At 44.3% G+C, this 19,991-nt stretch overlaps 1 protein-coding gene across 3 annotated transcripts in view; it reads left to right on the forward strand.

The window, feature by feature from the left end:
* Positions 1 to 3,300: 3,300 nt before the first annotated feature.
* Positions 3,301 to 19,991, forward strand: part of LOC105483609 (solute carrier organic anion transporter family member 5A1) — a 151,151-nt gene continuing 134,460 nt past the window's right edge. For all 3 annotated transcript variants that reach the window (XM_011744570.2, XM_024793326.2, XM_011744572.2), the window contains exon 1: positions 3,301 to 4,207. In XM_011744570.2, the coding sequence (XP_011742872.2) occupies positions 3,301 to 4,207 (907 nt within the window). The remainder of the gene's footprint in view (positions 4,208 to 19,991) is intronic.

The raw sequence follows: 19,991 nt of genomic DNA on the forward strand, positions 1-19,991 counted from the left end.
TATGGGACATGTACACCGGGATGTCCCCCAAACATTTCAAACTCAACACATGTAGATGAGAACCATCTTTCCCCTCAAGCATGTTTCTCCCCCTGTGCTTTTATTGGCTGTCAGGCACCTAGTCACCCAACTTGGTGCTAGAAACTTGGGAGTCATCCTACCGTGGCCCGTTTTCTCCTCTTGCAGATTGCATCAGCTGCCCAGTTCCCTCCTCTCCATGCCCTCTGCCAATGCCTCATAACATTTTGCTTTCAGACTGCCTCTCAACCCACTTCTGTGCCTGCAGTGTGGCTTCACATCTGTCTACCTGTCACTGCCAATGCCAGCTCTCTGGTGAGGAAGTCGGAACATCACTGCCTCCACAGTATTGACAGTACACAACTTAGGAAACCCGTGGTGTCCTTTCCTACTCAGCCACTCTTGCAGTCTGGTCCTCTGCCCCATCCCTGCAATCTTCCCGGCAGCTCATCTACCTATTGACCGGCAGCACCATGCCCCGGTGCCTCTCTTCTTCCTGCTGCGTGGAAATGAAGGCTAATGGATACTGGCTTCTCCAGTAGCAGGCTGCATAGAATGTACCACGTTGTTTTAAGCCATTTACATGAGTATTTTCCCCACAAGTCAGAGGTTTCTTCCTACCAAATATCTTGTGGTGTTTATCTTTGGTCCCAGAACCTACTATGGTGAATGAGACATGGTGGGTGCACAAGGCACGGAATAAACACTCAGAAATGATTTATTTATTCAGAGTGGGCTGTCAGCCTCAGCCGCTGACTTTTCTAGAGACCGGCCCCCTCGGGGCTTCAGCGCTCCTCGGCCCCCGCGGCTGCGCAGGTGAAGGGCAGCGGGGTGGCTGGCTGTGGGAGGGCTGGGCTGGGTGGCTGCCCTCGCGCCTGCGCCCTCGGCTGCTCCTCTCCGGGCGCGTCTCTGTGCGCGTGTGTCTGTTTGGAGCCGAGGAGAGGCTTGGGTGACAGGCGAGGGGTGGGGGGAAGAGTTCAGTCTGAGTCACAGCCTCATTCACTGATTTCTCTTCGGCTGGACCGAGGCTGCCTCCCCACGCGGCTCCCAACTATTCCCGTAGCTCAGTGCCCCCCTCCCGCCGCTCCACTCAGCCAGGCAGACAGACTGACAGACTCGCTAGTGAGTAGCCGCGGCTTGAGCGCCCGGGCAGCGCGGCGGGCTGTCGGCGGCTGTCTTGTCCTCCCACGGGTTGTGTGTGTGTGTGTATGTGTGTGTGTGTGTGTGTATGCGTGTGTGTGGAGGGTGTGCGTGTGTGTGATGTGCGCGCAGGGGGTGTCCCTGGGATTCCACGCCTGCTCAAGAGCTCCCTGCTGGGATCCGCGTGTCCATCCGAGTCTGCGCTGCTGTGAGGGCGCTCGCCCAGGCAGGGGGTTCGGACGCCCCCAGCGCGCGGCGAGAGTTTGCTGGGATTCCCCGGCTCCTCAGGCAGCGGCTGGTGGGGTTCCCCGGGAAGGCGCCTGGGCAAGGCAGCGGCGGGGAAGCCCGGGATTGTGAGTGGCTGGCAGGCCGGGAATCTGGGAGAGGGTTTGGCCCAGCACAGCCGAGGGAGATGCCGGAGAGGCCACCCTTGGCCGCCCAGCCTCTCTGCCTTTCTCCCTTGCCCTTCCTGTTTTCTTTTCTCAGCAGCATCACAAAGGCGCGCCGCAAAATGAAACCCAGTGTAGTGAAGCTCGGCTCTCTTCCACCTGGTGCATATTCTGACCCCCGTCCTCGCCCCAGGCTGGAGGAGTGGAGTGGGGGTCCCCAAGATTAGGGGCGGGGGCTTACCCCGGGGGCACACCTGTTTTCAATTCTCGCTGAATTCAAGCTGGGTGCGGGATCGCGAGAGCGGTTCCAACACGCCAGGGTGTGTGTGTCTGTGTGTGTGCGTGTGTGTGTGACCGCGCACGCGCGCACGCTCCCCAGGCCCACGCTCGCGGGGTGCGCTCAGTCAATAGCACACCTCCCCGCCGGCCGGCGTGCGCCCAGCCGGCTCCGTGGGCTCCTCGCGCGCGCTCTGACAGCGTGCCGGGATCTCTTTGTTTGGTTGTGGCTTCCCTAGCTCTCGGCAAAGCAGACGGATTTTCGGTTTCGTTTGATACAGCGCTCTGGGACTTAGTGCGGTCCACAGCCTCGAATGCCCCTGGTATTTGTAATTGAAGAGTTCTTTCGGGCAGGGGGTTATTTTTGGTGTTGGGAATAAAGAGGCAAGCATGTTGACCTTTTTGCTGCTGCTTTCGGCTTTGAATGCGTGTCTCTGGTGGAGCAGATTCAAATCTAGTCGCGCACACGTGCCAGCGCACACCAGTGTGCACACACATTTCTACACACGTAGTTTACCTCCACCCTCTTTTTTCCTTTTATAAAAAATTGGGACAGGGAATACATTGTGTGTCTGTGAAAAAGTTTCCTTTGTTCTTTTGGGCATTTTCTATTTTGAGTAATGGAGTAGGAGTACGAAAAGGTTGCAATTAGTTCACCCGAATAAAAGACACTGCCTCTGAGTCAGAGCTGCCAGGTTGATAATTATTAACATATAAAAGCAAACGCAATGTTTAAGGCAAAAGGGGCGGGGCGGGGGCAGGTCCGCGGCAGACAATGAGGTAGAGTCTCCGCCGACCGCCTGCTGCTTATTGTTCCCGGACTAGAGACTGCAACCGGCTGCTGCCTAGTCCTTCGGGGCTCCGCTCCCGGCTCACTCCTCCGTTCCTCTAGGGACCGTTCAGGGTCGCCCAACGCCGGTCCCCGGGGCGCTGGGACGCTAGCCCCAAGTCGCAGCTGCTCTTCGCTGACCGCCCTCTCTCTGCCTTGCAGGTTGGCAGCTTCACTCCCGAGGGTGCCGCGAGCCCACGCAGCGAGGACCCGGTACCCCTGGCGCAGCGAGGTGGGATGCGGTGCGGACAGCAGCGCTAAGTGCCCCCCACGCCCTGCGCGGGGTGCACTCGCTCCTGGCCGCGGGCCGAGTGGCGGCGGCGGCGGAGGGGATGAGCCCAGGACGCGCGAGACGCCTGCCTCAAGCTACCTCCCGGAGAGGGACGCCGAGCAGGGCTCATCGCAGGACCGCGCGGACCCCTGGCCCCGGTGGCACGCGGCTGCGGAGCCTTGGAGTCTCATCTGTGATCAGCATGCACTGGGCGCCTTCCAGCTGGTGAGGATGCCCTGCTGCGCGGCCCTGCGCCCCCAGCCCCAGTCCCAGGTGGGCAAGACTGAGTGGGCCCGGCTTCGGCCCCTCGTGCCGGTGGATGAAACGTGCCAGAGTGCTTGGGTGCCATCAGCTATCGAATCTGAATTGTAAGAGCCATGGACGAAGGCACTGGACTGCAGCCCGGGCCGGGAGAGCAGCTGGAGGCGCCGGCTACCACAGGAGCTGTCCAAGAGAGGTGCGAGCCAGAGACCTTCAGGTCTAAGAGTTTACCGGTCCTCAGCAGCGCCTCCTGCCGGCCGATCCTCAGTCCCACTAATGAAGACGCCAAGCCGGCCTTTGGCTGTGCGGATTCTTCTGGCCACGAGGACTTGAAGCAAGGTCCGAACCAGTTGGCCCCCAGTCCCTCTGCCCCGTCCACTTCGGCGGGGCTCGGGGACTGTAACCACAGGGTGGACCTCAGCAAAACTTTCTCGGTGTCCTCCGCCCTGGCCACGCTCCAGGAGAGAAGGTGCCTCTACGTGGTCCTCACGGATTCCCGTTGCTTCCTGGTATGCATGTGCTTTCTGACCTTCATCCAGGCGTTGATGGTCTCTGGGTACTTGAGCAGCGTAATTACCACCATTGAAAGGCGCTACAGTCTGAAGAGTTCCGAGTCAGGGCTGCTGGTCAGCTGCTTCGACATCGGGAACCTGGTGGTGGTGGTGTTCGTCAGCTACTTCGGCGGCCGGGGTCGGCGGCCCCTGTGGCTGGCCGTGGGTGGACTCCTCATCGCCTTCGGGGCAGCCCTCTTCGCCTTACCTCACTTCATCTCGCCCCCCTACCAGATCCAAGAGTTGAACGCCTCGGCCCCCAACGACGGCCTGTGTCAGGGTGGCAACTCCACCGCCACTTTGGAGCCTCCGGCCTGTCCGAAGGACTCGGGAGGAAATAATCACTGGGTCTATGTGGCTTTATTCATTTGCGCGCAGATTCTCATTGGAATGGGCTCCACACCTATTTACACCCTGGGACCAACCTACTTAGATGACAATGTCAAGAAAGAGAACTCCTCTTTGTACCTAGGTAAGACTTTCCTGTTCTCTCAGATATGTTTCACTCACACCGAAACTTACTTTCCTTATACAAATCAAAAGGAAGCATTTTCTTTCACATTTTCATGTGTATTATAGGTTAAAGTTCACTTTATTTTATGTTTTAGCCTTGCTGTGGTGTGTTTTCAGTTTGGGAGAGAATCAGTTAGTTGAGAGTTCTTGAAACTAATTTTCAGACTTATACTTCATGTTTGTCTTTTCCCAAGTAACATAAACTTTAAACTGTGGGGTGATGCTTCTCTCTGTTGCTACCTACCTATGGAAAAGCTCCAATTTGTCAAGTTTATGTTCTAATACACTTGTTGAGGAAGCAATAGCAGTACCTCGTGTGTAAAGTTTTGAATGATTTTCTGCTTCTTTCTGCTGTTGCTTCTGATTTCTGTCCAGAGCAGCAGGGATGGTGGCGTGGCCAGACTACATACATCATGCTTTATTGCCTTTATACCTGTATTTCTTTTTCTTTCTTTTCTTTTCTTTTCTTTTCTTTTCTCTTCTCTTCTCTTCTCTTCTCTTCTCTTCTCTTCTCTTCTCTTCTCTTCTCTTCTCTTCTCTTTTCTTTCTTTCTTTCTTTCTTCCTTCCTTCCTTCCTTCCTTCCTTCCTTCCTTCCTTCCTTCCTTCCTTCCTTCCTTCCTTCCTTCCTTCCTTCCTTCCTTCCTTTCAAGATGGAGTCTCTCTGTCACCCAGGCTGGAGTGCAATGGCATGATCTCGGCTCACTGCAACCTCTGCCTCCCGGGTTCAAGCGATTCTCCTGCCTCAGCCTCCTGAGTAGCTGGGATCAGAGGTACCCATCATGCCTGGCTGATTTTTGTATTTTTGTAGAGATAGGGTTTCACCATGTTGGTCAGGCTGGTCATGAACTCTTGACTTCAGGTGATCCACCCTCCTTGGTCTCCCAAAGCACTGGGATTCATACCTGTTTTTTTTTTTTTTTTTTAAAATGTGTCACCTGCACCACTGTCTAAAAACAACAACAAAAATTTTAATACTGTCAAATGACTGGCTTATCTTTATGAAGAAGCAACACCACAGGTTATAAGGTTTATCCAAAGCAGTTTTTATTGCTGTCAAAAACCCTCAATTGTATGAACTTGGGAGAAGAATCCATTCCTATTTTTCTGAAAAGCTGTGGCTCTGGGATTTGTTGTGTTGACTTGCATAAGTCAGCATCAGTGGCCAGGGTGCTTGAGTTAAGTACAGGGGGCTCCTGTTAGGCCAGGCAGCAGTTGCGGAGGGTATGAAAATTTATATTCTAGACATTCGAGGTTGTCAGCACTTCCCTGTAGTAGCTGGTTCTTCAAAACTGAACTTCCAAGGGATGGGTTTAAACCCCTAAGAAGGATCAGTGGCTGTCATACCAGATGAGATTTTTGTTTTTCTGTTTCTCTATTGGAGTGCAAACTAAACAAGCTAAAGCATTTTACTTTACTGAAAAAAACTGAAATGGAAGCCGGGTGTTGTGGTGTGTGCCTGTAGTCCAAGCTACTGAGGAGGCTGAGGCAGGAGGACTACTTGAACCCAGGGGCGTGAGACCAGCCTGGGAAACATAGTGAGACTCCATCTCCTAAAAAAATTAAAATGGTAAATAAACAAATACTAGCTATATTTAGCAGTTTATTAGCGATGTGCTGATAGGACCCTTGATTTGGGAATAGTGAGATTTCAAAGGACAGTGTAAATGATATCCAATATAAGAGGACTATGCTTTGTCCTCGGTATAGTTACTGTCCCCAAAAGCTGTTATAGAGGGGTGTTTGAGTCCTCAGTAATCCCCACTAACTGGGTCAGAAATGGGTCCGAAAAAGAGTTTTATAACTTATTTTTATCGCTACCTGCAAGAGAAAGGATTTTCCTTTCTGGGTAGAGAAGAATAGCTTGCTTATTACCTGCCTTCGCTTATTACCTTGCCTTCGTGTTTTCTAACATTTATTAAGACAAAATTTTAAACACACAGAAAAGTTGAAACAATAGTACAATAAGCACCAGTATACCTACCATGTAGACCCAATGATTGTTTATTTTGTCATGCTTGCTTTATCAACCTGTGCGTGAGTATATGTATGTATAGAAATATATTTTGGGGGATGGGAGGCTAAGCCCTCTAAAAGTAATTGCAGACACTGCTAGGGCATCTTCTAAAAATGAGGGTGTTCTTTTACATAACTGAAGGAACATCGACATCCTAAGAAAGTTCATAATCATTCCCTAATATCATTAAATATTCAGGCCCATTCAAATTTCCTCAATTGTCCTCTGAAAGTCTTTTATATTGATTGATTGATTGATTGAGACAGAGTCTTTCTTTCACCCAGGCTGGACTGCAGTGGCACAATCTCAGCTCACTGCAACTTCTGCCTCCCAGACTCAAGCAATCCTCCCACTTCAGCCTCTCAAGTAGCTGGGACTATAGACCAGTGCCACCATGCCCAGCTAATTTTTTGTGAAGACACAGTTTCATCATGTTTCCCAGGCTAATAATAATTTTTTTTAAATGAGGAACTAATCAAGATTCATTCATGCATTGCATTTGGCTGTTAGCCACTTTAGCCTTCTATAATCCAGAACTGTGCCTCAGCATTTTTCTTTTTCCATGGCATAGACTTTTTGAAGGGGCAAGGCTAATGTTCCACATTCTAGATGATCATTTCCTCATGGTGTGACTTACCTTGATCCTCCATTCCCTATATTTCTTGTATACTAGAAGATCAATCTAGAGGCTTGATTAAATTCAGACAAAATATTTTTGGTCTGACTATGTCAGAGGCAATGCTGGGTGTTTTATATTACATGCACCTTGCTGTTCACTAGTGATGTTACGTTTAATCATTTGGTTGAGTGAGTGATTGGTGTCTTTCCACTGTACAGATTCATTTATCACTTTGAAAATAGTAATCAATCTGTAGAGTGATACCTGGACTCCGTGTAAATGCCCCAGTTGTTTTTCATATTCTTGCTGCTCTTTGCCTCTATTTACTTTGAAAACTTGGATCTCCCTTTCATCCCATTTTCGGTAGCATCAATGCAGACTTACTTTGTCAAAATCACAGGCAGAACCCTATCCAAAGGGAGAACATCCACTAACAACAGCCCTGAGATTTAACTTTTCTGGTAGTGGTTGCCCATCAAGAAGAAAAATAGCAAGTGCATATGAAGTGCATAGTCCGTGCTAGGCACTCTGCTAGTTTTGGGAAGACCAGAAGTGAGACACAGTCTCAGCATTTGAGGTGTTTTTAGTGTAAAACAATATTGCCAGTGCAAGGTAGGAGTGTAAAGTGATGTGTGCAAGGGAAGGAAAGGAATAGAAAGAGTATTCACTTTTTTCCCTCCTTCTTTTCTTTTTCTTTCTTTCTTTCTTTCTTTTTTTTTTTTTTTTTTTTGAGACGGAGTCTCTCTCTTTTTTTTTTTTTGAGATGGAATCTTGCTCTGTCACCCAGGCCGGAGTGCAGTGGCGCGATCTTGGCTCACTGCAGCTCCACCTCCTGGGTTCACGCCATTCTCCTGCCTCAGCCTCCTGAGTAGCTGGGACTACAGGCGCCCACCACCACGCCCGGCTAATTTTTTTTGTATTCTTAGTAGAGACGGAGTTTCACCATGTTAGCCAGGATCGTCTCATCTCCTGATTTTGTGATCCACCCACTTCAGCCTCCCAAAGTGCTGGAATTACAGGCGTGAGCCACCTCGCCTGGCCCTTTTCTTTTTTAAAGATATTGATTAAATTGCTTTTTTTTTTTGAAAAAATTGATGAATGCAAACTGCATTAGGACACATCCCTTAAGAAACCTAGGAGAATTCTGCTTTCTATTAAATGGATCTCAGTAGGAGCTACAGTAGTTTGAGAATCAGAAATCTTACATATATTATTTCACTTAATGTTCTCAATGACCTTAACGAGATGGAGATTATTTTCCCTATGCTACAGATGAGGAAACAGGCTCAGAGAGTTTAAGTGATTTACTAAGGGCCTCAACCCCATGCCTTGCTGACCCCGGGGCCCTTGAGCTTCCTTCTACAGTGCATGGCTCTTTGGCAAGAAGCCCTGAGAACCAACTGAAACCAAAGGATGTGGCACGTTCAGCAGAGTTTTCCAACAGCGCAGAATGCAGAATGCAGAATTGCCTTAAAGTCATCAAAACATGATCAAAATAAGATTATTCCCTAAACCTTTTAAAGTAGGTTTGATAGACTACCTCTGTACAAATTAGAGACCATTGTACCCTTAGAACGTGAGCAGTGTTGACCAGTTAAGATGTGAGACATTTCCCAATAAATAACAGGTTAAAATCTTTCTTATTTTTCACAAAGGTGTTCTTCTGTATTACATTTTTCACCACCCACCCCTTTCTTAATCTTCCTGTCCGTCTTTCTGACTTCTCATTATAACCTCAGAGGAAAGAAAAAAAATCAGGTAGTAGGTTAGTAATTATGAGCAGAAACAAATATCTGCAGCAACGTACAAACCATTGAAATGGAATGTAATTGTATATCTTAATCTTTTGAAATTCTATGTTAACATTCTGGCAGTTTTAACTGTAGAAGAGATGTGGTCACAGATGAGATACAGCAGTATTTAAAACCACTAAATGCCTTAGCTTCTGCAAGGAGAGAGGCTTAGTATTGACTAGGAGCATAGAGAAAGCTTTGTAGGTTAGCAACTAGACCATAATTTGTAATTGTATCTTACATATAAGGAGAGAGAGAAAATGTGATTCTTTGGGGGCAAGAAATTTGTGATTTGACAGGGAAAAGAGTAAGAATGGCGAACCAGGTAGGAAAAGGAAGAAAAGGATGCATTTCTAGAAGACAAAGCCACAACTCTGATTGGGTGATATTCAGGATCAATAATGATTGGCATGGTTCAGCCATCAGTTAAGCAGGGTGGGTGCTGGCTCTTCCACCTCCCTGGTGTGTCCCATTAACTGCCAGCCCTGACTTCACATGACAGAGAAGACAGGGGCTAGAACTGGCCCTGTGCCTTAGAAAGAGCACCAGATAAAGAGGCAAAAAAATTGTATTTTAGTCCCTCTCTACCAACAACTGGTCATGGGACTTCAGACAAACCCCTTGGCTTCTCCCAGCCTCTGTTTCCACGTGGGGATTAGCACATTTGTTTCTCTCGCTGTAACATTTTGAAGACCAAGTGGGATTCTGTGTGTGCAAGTGTTCTGCAAACTGTAAGGGACGGTGCTCTGACAAAGTAGAATTCAAACTTATCCTAGGTGTGGGCAGAGAGTGGAGTGAGAGAGTTTGCTCTTTCCAAGTATGAAAACCTTTAAACATATCTTTTCTATAATTGGAAAAAAGAAAAGAGACATTGCATGGGAAACTAAAACATTGTATAGGAGAGCACTCCTGGGAAACATTAAACAGGAACATTTTGATCAGTGTTTTAGTAACGTTATAACCTGATTAATTAAATTTTCTCAGGACTCAAGGTTTTATCATGAGAACTTTCTGCATGCCAACATTTGATGATCATCTTTCTTTAATATATGAACATTTAAGTAATGCATATTTGCACCTAGTATAACACATAAAAGCTCCTTTGAAGTTTGAGGGGCTTGTGGTGTGCCATTTCACCACTGTGGGTCTACATTTGTCCACGTGGACTATGGCAGGATGTATGGTGAACAAGGACAGGTCCCAGGACATACTTGGAAGTAATTATTATAGCTTTTAGTTTTTATTTTCTATTTGATTTGATTTGATTTGATTTTACTTTATTTTATTTTAAGATAGAGTCTTGCTCTGTTCTCCCAGGCTGGAGTGCAATGGCACTATCATGCCTAACTGCAAACTCTGCTTCTCTGGTTCAAGTGATTCTCCTGCCTCAGACTCCCGAGTAGCTGGGATTACAGGCGCCCGCCACCACGCCTCGCTAAGTTTTATATTTTTAGTGGAGACGGGTTTTGCCACGTTGCCCAGGCTGGTCTCCAGCTCCTGGCCACAGTTGACCCACCCACCTTGGAGTCCCAAAATGCTGGGATTATGGGCATGAGCCACTGCACCTGGCCATATTGTTTTTCTTTTCTTTTCTTTCTTTCTTTCTTTTTTTTTTTTTCAGGGTCTCACTCTATTGCCCAGGCTGGAGTGCAGTGCTGTAATTATGGCTCACTATAGCCTCAAGTTCCCTGGGCTCAGCCTCTCACCTGGATATTCCTCCCACCTCAGCCTCCCTGAGTAGGTGGGACTACATGTGTGCACCACCATGCGTGGCTAATTTTTGTATTTTTGTAAATATGGGGTTTTGCTATGTTGCCCAGGCTGATCTTGAACTCCTGGCCTCAAGTGATCTGCCCTCCTCAGCCTCCCAAAGTGCTGGGATTACAGGCATGAGTCACTGCCCCTGGCCTATTCTGGCCCTTCTCCTTCTCCTTCTCTTTCTCCTTCTCCTGCTCCTCCTCCTCCTCCTCCTCTTTCTTCCTCTTCCTCTTCTTCATTCTCTTCCTGTGCTTCTTCAGTTTTCAAATTTTATTTTATTTTTTGAGACGGAGTCTCATTTTGTCACCCCGGCTGGAGTACAGTGGGCTGATCTCAGCTCACTGCAACCTCCGCCTCCCGGGTTCAAACGAGTCTCCTGCCTCAGCTTCCCGAGTAGCTGGGATTACAGGGGTGTGCCACCATGCCCAGCTAATTTTTTTTTAAACATTTCTTTTTTTTTTTTTTTTTTTTTGAGACAGAGTCTAGCTGTGTCGCCCAGGCTGGAGTGCAGTGGCCGGACCTCAGCTCACTGCAAGCTCTGCCTCCCGGGTTCACGCCATTCTCCTGCCTCAGCCTCCCGAGTAGCTGGGACTACAGGCGCCCGCCACCTCGCTCAGCTAGTTTTTTATGTATTTTTAGTAGAGACGGGGTTTCACCGTGTTCGCCAGGATGGTCTCGATCTCCTGACCTTGTGATCCGCCCGTCTCGGCCTCCCAAAGTGCTGGGATTACAGGCTTGAGCCACGAGTGAGCTTCAAATTAGTTGAATTGTATTTCTTCAAGATTTTATGGTAATATAAACATTATATATGTGTATATAAGTCAATATACACATATATGATTTTAATATATGTATATATATATTGCTCTTTTGATTTTTTTCTCTGAATATGAGAAATATTGCATGGAAAAATCTTTTTTTTAACTTTATTAATTTTTTTAAATGCTTTTTTTGTAGAGACAAGGTCTCGTTATGTTGCTCAGACTGGTCTAGAACTCCTGACCACAGCAATCCTCTTCCCTGAGCTCCTAAAGTGCTGGCATTACAAGTGTGAGCCACTGTGACCAGCCTATGGAACAATCTTGGTCAGTATTTCCGCAATGTTATATAGAGCAATCTACAGATCAATATCTATATAAATTTATTTGTAGTGATATATACAATGAAAGATACATATATGTATCTTTCAGTTCAGTGTTCTCTGGAACCATATAACCATGTGTACCAGTGATTTGACAAGTTAGGGGCTTCTTTGTCTTGAGTTAGAAGCCAGCTGGGGTGGGCAGTCAGGGGCTGGTACAGCCTTGAGTGCTGCCAGGTCCCTCCTCTCTTCCTCCTGGGCTGTTCTTAGTGACGACTGCTGTGTCTCAGGTATCACACATCTGTTCCCACAGAAGGGAAAAGTGGAGGAGGTAGTACCTGCTTCCTCTAGAGGATGTCCTATCAGCCAAACGGAGTCCCCTGGCCTATTCCAGTTAACATGATTTTGAGAAGGTAGATTTTAGATTTTCCAGGCTATATGGGAGAGGAAGACAGGTGAGAGGAGGGTGGAGTGAGTGCTGAATGGCTCCCGTCATATCGACCACACCAGTCATGCTCACACGGTTGCCCTAGTAGGCAGAAAATTCAGAACTGTTTTTTTTTGGTTTTGTTTTGTTTTTGAGGTGGAGTCTTGCTCTGTCACCCAGGCTGGAGTTCAGTAGCACAATCTTGGCTGACCGCAACCTCCACCTCCCGGATTCAAGTGATTCTCCTGCCTCAGTCTCCCCGAGTATTTGGGACTACAAGTGCCTGCCACCATGCCTGGCTAATTTTTGTATTTTTAGTAGAGACTGGGTTTCGCCATGTTGGCCAGGATGGTCTCCAACTCCTGACCTCAGGTGATCTGCCCGCCTCGGCTTCCCAAAGTGCTAGGATTACAGGCATGAGCCACTGCTCCTGGCCCAGAACTGTTTTTTCCTGACCAGTATTAGCAAGTATCCTAAGCACCGTGTAGCGTTAGTTTTTCTGATTCTTCTGGTTGGGATTTTAAAGACGCTCAGTAAATAGCACCTCTTTCCCCACCTTGATTTCTGACTTAATCAAGAAATATGACAAAGGGAGCACAAGGAGGCCAAAATACCACTTTTAAAACTGATAGAAGTGACGTTGCAGAATATAGCTCATATCTTTGTGCAAGTGGACTTCTAATAAGAGCAGAAATAAATAGGCTCGTCCATCTAGCCATGGGCAATGCTGGACCCAAGCAGTGTGGCTGCCTGGGGTCTCCCATGTGGAGTAGGGGGTGGCGGTGGTGTCTAGGTGGGACTTATGCCAGGAAGGAGCAGGATTAAAGTTTCACTCCCTGCGTGCATACTTACTCCCAAGAGGCAAAAAAGAGGAGCTGCGCTGAGCATGCCTGGTTTATTTCAAATTCATCAGTCACATTAACCCCTTTCTCCCTTCCTGAGGAGGAGCAGTGGAGGCAGAGAGAAGATGAGAAAGGAGACATCGAGAGTGGGAATACACATTGTCTCCTAGGACTCGTAACCCATTTTAAAATGCTGCCTTAATTTTGCTTGTCTTGTTTACAATGTGTTTACCTTTGTAAACCACAACAAATCCTTTCTGTAAGTAGCGTCTGTGCAAATCATGAATAAATAAAAAATAATCTCCACTGAAAACTAATATGAGTCTGAATGATGGTTGAGGAATTTGAGGGGATGATTCCAGGACACACAGAGGATCACCTTGAACAACGTGATGCCATGAGTGGAGGACCACACAGCATCAGCTTCTTGTTAGGATGCTCAGGAGTTTTGTGTGTGTTTGAGACAGTTAATTTGTGCCACAGATATGTCTTCTGTACAACAGCAATGATTGAATTTTGATCAGCTGTGTGGTGGTCATTTTTGGCCTCTAAGACAAATTTATCTACCATGCTGAGAAACAAACCCATTTCAGGGTCTAACTGCAAAACAAAGGGTTTTACTGCCTCGCTGTGGAAAAGACAGTGGGTGCACATTGATTGATTCAGCCCACCCACAAATAACAGAGAGCAGCATTTTTAGTAGCATTTATGGTAGAGTTTTCAAACAGGGTTTTATTGATCTCTCCTCTCACATGGCTATGAATTCTGTTATCTATGTGGTCTGAAACAGTCCTTCTGAAACCTGAATGTGTGTGAGACTCTCAGGGGATCTTGTCAAGATGCAGATTCTATTTCTATAAATCTGGCTTGGATCTGAAAGTTTGTGTTTCTAATATGCTCCCCGGGGAGTCCATTGCTGCTAATCCAGGGGCCACATTTTGAGCAGCAAGGATCGAAAGACAGAGATATTTGGCCCTTTTCAGTGGCAAGAAGTCTCTCTCTCTGGATTTGGGGTTGGAGCCGCTGTTGGTAAAATCAGGGGCTAATTGCAGTTCTATTTCATTAGGAAAAATATCTTACTGCATTTGTGAAAGTAGATGTCAGTTTTGGGTATTTCATAAACTATGGCTACTTCTTAGAATTTCACAGTTGGGTGATATGATCACTGATAACTTCAGTGAGAGAAATGACCTGAGATGAATAGTATCCATTTTGATATTCACCAAAAGAAGTGCCTGTCTTCTCCTGACTCAGAAGGCTCTGTGCAGTCGAGTTGCTCCTTTTTGGTGGAACTCTTGATGTCAGAGGTGAGTCTGCAAGCCATGTTAGTCTAGGTGAGCTCACCTGCTAAGGCCCCTTGGTGGGGGAAAAGCAAACGAATCTACACATTTGGCTCTGCTTTTTTCTTTAAAGACAATCTAGAAATGTTAGCAGTGAACTGGGAGTTTGGTGACCGACAAATGTAAGATCTATATTGAAAATGGTTTTGGAGAATAAGGATCAGAAGTTTTTCCATTGCAAAGACTTGATCATACAGAGAAGGGGGCATGCTGGCCTGGTGGCTGAGGTTCTCTCCAGGGGTACTATTCAAGCCAAGATGTTTCCTAGAGATCATCTCATTTAACCTCATTTGTGAAAATGATAATTTGGCAGGCAAGAAACCCCAGATTCCAAAGGATGAAAGGATTTGAGCAAGAGAAAACAGTATGGTAGCTCCTCAAAAAATTAAAAATAGAGTTATCATATGATCCAACAATCCCAGTTTTGGTATAGATCCAAAAGAATTGAAAACAGAGTCTTGAAGAAATATTTACACACTAGTGTTCATAGCAGCATATTCGCAATAGCCAAGAGGTGGAAGCAAGCCAAGGGTTCATCAGCATAAGGATAGATAATCAATATGTGATATCTATATAATATTATCAGCCTCAAAAAGGAAGGAAAGTCTGACACACAACATGAATTAGCCTTGAGGATATTATGTGAAGTGAAAATAAGCTAGTGGCAAAAAGACAAATACTGTCTCGTTCCACTTACATGAGATAGTCAAATTCATAGAAACAAAAAGTAGAATAGTTGTTGCCAGGGGTCAAGGGGAGGGGAAAATTGGGAGGGGGTTGTTCTTTAATGGATTTAGAGCTTTATTAATACTTTTGCGAGATGAAAAAGATCTGAGAGATCTGTTGCACGATGATGTGGATATACTTAACACCACTGTATACACTTATACATGATTAAGATGATTTTAAAAATTAAGAGATCTGCCCAGGTTATACAGTCAAATTGCCTTGAGTCTGAAATGGATATATGGACTATAAATCCATCTGAATTAAAAACATAATTATGATACAAATGGAAATTCTAAAAAGTTCAAGTCCTTGAATGGTAAAGTCATTTCTCCCAGCCTATGAAGCATTCTAGCACATGTTAAATAATGTGAGTCTGTCCTTTAGTGATGAGAATTGTTTTCTTAGGTGTGTGGGAATTTCAAATCATTTCTTTTGGGCATAATTTTAAAAAGAAGAAATAGGGATTTGGGAAAAGAAAAAGGTAAAGTGGATTTTAGAGTAGGCATGTTAAGATTAAAGTCTTCAGGCAGAGAAATGAAGGTGAAGAAACATACTTGTGGATTTGAGTTGTTCTACTGTGTGTTTCTAGGGAAAGAGATTGGAATACTTGGAGGTAGAGACTATGGGTTCATGTCAATGTGTTCTGCTGTGTTGGGTGCTCCTGCAGTAGCCAGTGCTTGCACCCTGTTTCCTGTGTTTTCAGTTTCCTTTTGCTGGAGAAAAAGAGATGGGGATGGGGGTCCCACAGCTGCCCAGTCCCCCTCCTCAACCAGCATTTGCAATTTTACAATACTCAGGTGTTGCAGGTTCTTCGTTTCAGTTCCTGTGGAAAGCTTTGTAACTTTCAAGTCATTCTAAAATAGTGGTTTTCAATCAGGAAAGATTTTGACTCTCTGGGAACATTTGGCAATGTCTAGAGTAATTTTTGATTGTCACAACTTGGAGAGAGTCTATGGTATTTCAGCGTGTTTAGGCCAGAGATGTTGCTAAACATCCTACGATGTCCAGAAGAGCCTCCAGTATCCAATAATTATCCAATAAAGCATTGCCAATAGTGATGCTCTAAACTTTTATTTTCAGCTTAAACTTTCAAGTTACTCAGTATCTTGAGTTCCTTATATCTTGGAACTAGAAGTCAAAATCTCTAGATCATAGAATCAGAAAAGTATTGAATATGTGGATGGAGGAGACTTAGGAAAAAGATCTTTGTAAGTAAGAAAGTCTTCTAGCAAGCAAGGGATAGGAAGTAGAAATTAACTGTGTGTTACTCATTGCTACAGTGTTGCTCGGTAGATTCTGTAGTATTTACACTATACTGTGCTGTTAGTAGTTTAGAGAAGATACTATAGTGTGCTCCAGTGGATTATTTTTAGTGGGTGCAAAAATATTAGGGCTTTTGTGGTTTCTTTAGTTACTTTAGTTCCCATCAGCTTAAACAAATTTAACCATGGGAATTTTCTGGACTATATTATTGGAGTTGGGAATACTGTAATCCTTGAAGAGGGAATGATGTAATTTTTTGTGTGTGTGTGTGTGTGCGAGTGTGTTGATATCTTACCTCTCTTTTAGTTGTGGTGACTTTAGGAAAAGAAAACATTAAGACAATGAATTATGGAAAACTAGAAAGCAGTTAATCAGCATTCTAAAGCAGAGCTCATCAATGAAGTAATTGGACATCAAGAGGAGCTGTAGGATAGATTTAATGAGGAGTTATAAGACCTAGAATTTTTCTTAAAAATAAATGAGAGCTTAACTAAAACAAACAAACAAAAAACCCAACAACTGTGATATGGTTTCATAGGTGGAGGTCTAACAAGGACTATTTTTACAGCAAATATTTTTGAGTGTTTAAAATATGCCAGGCATTGTACTAAATATTTAATTTTTAAAATTGTAATTTGATAATTTATAACAGCATGCATTTATGGGTACAAAGTGATGTTATGATTTATGAATACAATGCAGAATAATTAACTCAGGCTAATGAACATATCTATCTTTTCAAATATTTAGCCTTTTCATGATGAGAACTTTTGAAATTTACTTTTAACAATTATGAAATGTACCACACTCTATTAACTATATTCACCATACTGTGGAATAAAAATTAAAAACATTTCTCCTTCCTGAAATTTTGGACCCTTTTAATCATCATTTCCCCACTTCCCCATCCTACAGCCTCTGTAACCATCACTCTACTCTCTGCTTCTATGAGTTTGATTGTTTTAGATTTCACAAGTGAACATAATTTCATAAGTGGGAACATGTGATATTGTCTTTCTGTGCCTGGCTTATTTCACTTAGCATAATGTTCTCTAACAGCATCCATGTTGTCAAAAATGACAGAATTTCCTTCTTTTTTTTAAAGTGGAATAGTTTTCTGTATCCATTCATTTATTGATGGACACTTGGGCTAATTCCGTAACTTGGTTACTGTGAATAGTGCTAGAGTGAACATGGGAATGCAAATATCTCCTTGACAAAGTGATTTCAAATCTTCAGTAAATCACTTTGGGTATTTTGGCAAATACCCTGCAGTGGGATTGCTGGATCATATAGTAATTCTATTTTTAGTTTTTTGAGAAATCTCCATACAGCTTTCCATAGTGGCTGTACTAATTTACATTCCATTAACAGTGTACAAGTTTTCCCCTTTCTCCACATCCTCATCAAACTTGATGATAATAGCCATTCTGACAGGTGTGAGGTGATATCTCATTGTGATTTTAATTTGTATTTCCATAATTCTTTGCAATATTAAGCATTCTTTTCATGTCTGGTGGTGATTTGTATGTGTTCTTTTGAGAAATGTCTATTCAAGTCCCTTGCCTATTTTTTAATTGAATTTTTTTGTTTTCTCACTATTGAGGTATTTGAACTTGTATATTTTGAATGTATAGCTTGCAGATGTTTTCTCCTGATCTGTGGGCTGTCTGTACATACTTGTTTCCTTTGTTGTGCAGAGCTTTTTATTCTGAGTAATTCCATTTGTCTACTTTTACTTTTGTTGCCTGCACTTTTGGGGTCATATTCAAAACATTATCGCTAAGATCAATGTCATGTAGTTTTTCCTTTATGTTTTTTTTTCCTTGTAGTTTGTTACAGTTTCTGGTCTAAATACTTTATTATTTTGTTTTATCCTCAGAACAAATATGTAGTAGTTATCCTATTTCCCACTTTTTATAGATGAGGAAATTGAAGTTAAATAACATGCTGAAGGTCATCTAAAAAGTGACAAAACCACAAGTCAGGTCTTCCTCCAAAGCCGAGGATCTAACCACTGGTGTTATGAAGAGGGGAGGGAAAAGTCCCTAAACTTCTGGTGGGACTTTGGTTGAGTTTTTTTGATTTTAACAAAGGGGTAAGGCTAGTGGTTTCTTAGATTCCTGTCACCTCTTAAGTGTTCTACTACTTTGGTTCTGTGCTTTCTTCAGTCTGACTTGATGTGGTCTTTTTCTGCAACTTGGGACTCAGGTCTCCAGAGGAGTCCTTGAGCCATCAGAAGCCCATCCCTTGAGCACGTTCTCCACCTCCCAGCGGCTTGAAAGATGTTGTCGTAGGACAGCTGTCCCTGGGGAGTCAGGCAGTCCTTTTGCTCCTTTTCCCCAGCAGCTGTGTATTACCTGATGGTAAATTCAGAGTATACTTCCCCTCTAGGGAGTTATGACTGCTCGTTAAACTGTCACCCTGCAAAAACGCTAATCCTCGTTCCCTAATATAACTTAGAAAGACAGGGGCAGGTTATCCCTGCTTAAAAGTAAAGAGCATATTTATGTAATTAATATTCTCAGCAGAATGAAATTATATAATTTGCAAGTGTCTGAAATGGAATTGTACAGTTCCTGGCATTCTAGCATGTGGGAATTCTTAGTAATAATACTTTAATGAGTCTTGGTTTTGTCAGGTGTTTTCCTAATTTTTTCACTTTAAATTCTTACAAAGGTCATAGACGTTTTAAGATAATTTTCTTTTTGTAAAGAGAAATGAGAAATTTAAGTGAATAAGACTGCATAGAGTAAATCCCCGATCTTAGACTTCCTGGCTATAAATCAATTTCTGGTCAATGTATAATGACGGATCAACAATCCTCATTTGCAGAATGTCTTTACATTTTTCGAGGGAAGATTCTTGCCCGTATTTTGTCTAGAAATTTGCTTATGTCTCTGTTGTTTAATTTCGGCTGGAAAGGGAATGTGTCCTGATTTGAACTGCATTTTAATGGCTTTGCCTTAGGTGGAGGACAGCAGTAACTTTTAACAAGATGAAAAATCTGCGCAGAGAAATCGGAAAAATTACCTGTGAGAAAGACTTATTTAAAGATACACATAAATCTTAGAAAATGGTTCCAAAATTTGGTTTTGCTGCTAAGATGTCTCCAGTTATTTTGTTATTGTTAAAACTCTCAAAAGAAATCGGCTTGAATTTCTTCACTTAGGATTGGTGGAGGGCAGTGGTAGTGAATGCAAGCCACGAAGAGCAATGGGTAGTGTTACTCCAAATTGCTGGCTTCAGTTTTTTGGTTGTGCAGAGTTCTCCTCTGTACACACTTTCTTTCCTTTTAGGTTCTAGAGCCATTGCTGTCAGGGAGAGGTCTGCAGGGCCCTCACATGGATTCTGGTGGGGCACTTATTTACGTACTTATATGAGACTCATACTATACTTTGGAAATTATTAATTTAGGACATAAACTTTGCAGGTCATCCAGTTTTGTAGAAATGGTAAATTATACATAGATGACTAATGTGCAATTTGACACAAACTAGTCCACAATTACTGACATGACTTTGACCAGATCACGTAACCTTTCAGGACCTCAGTTTCTTTTCTGTACAATGTTTGACCCATGTCTCCTCAGATGGCTTCTAATCTAAGCTGTGATTTTTTTGAAAGCTTGCTTAGGGTTAGGAACAGTGGGAGAGGGGAGTTGCTATATTGTATATACTGTATTTCTGAAACTAATGTTAAGAAGTAGCTCCTGGCCGGGCATGGTTGCTCACGCCTGTAATCCCAGCACTTTGGGAGGCCGAGGCGAGTGGATCACGAGGTCAGGAGATCGAGACCATCCTGGCTAACACGGTGAAACCCCGTCTCTACTAAAAGTACAAAAAATTAGCTGGGCATGGTGGCTCGTGCCTGTAG

This window comes from Macaca nemestrina, chromosome 8, assembly GCF_043159975.1.
Source record: "Macaca nemestrina isolate mMacNem1 chromosome 8, mMacNem.hap1, whole genome shotgun sequence".
In the NCBI taxonomy this organism is placed as follows: domain Eukaryota; kingdom Metazoa; phylum Chordata; class Mammalia; order Primates; family Cercopithecidae; genus Macaca; species Macaca nemestrina.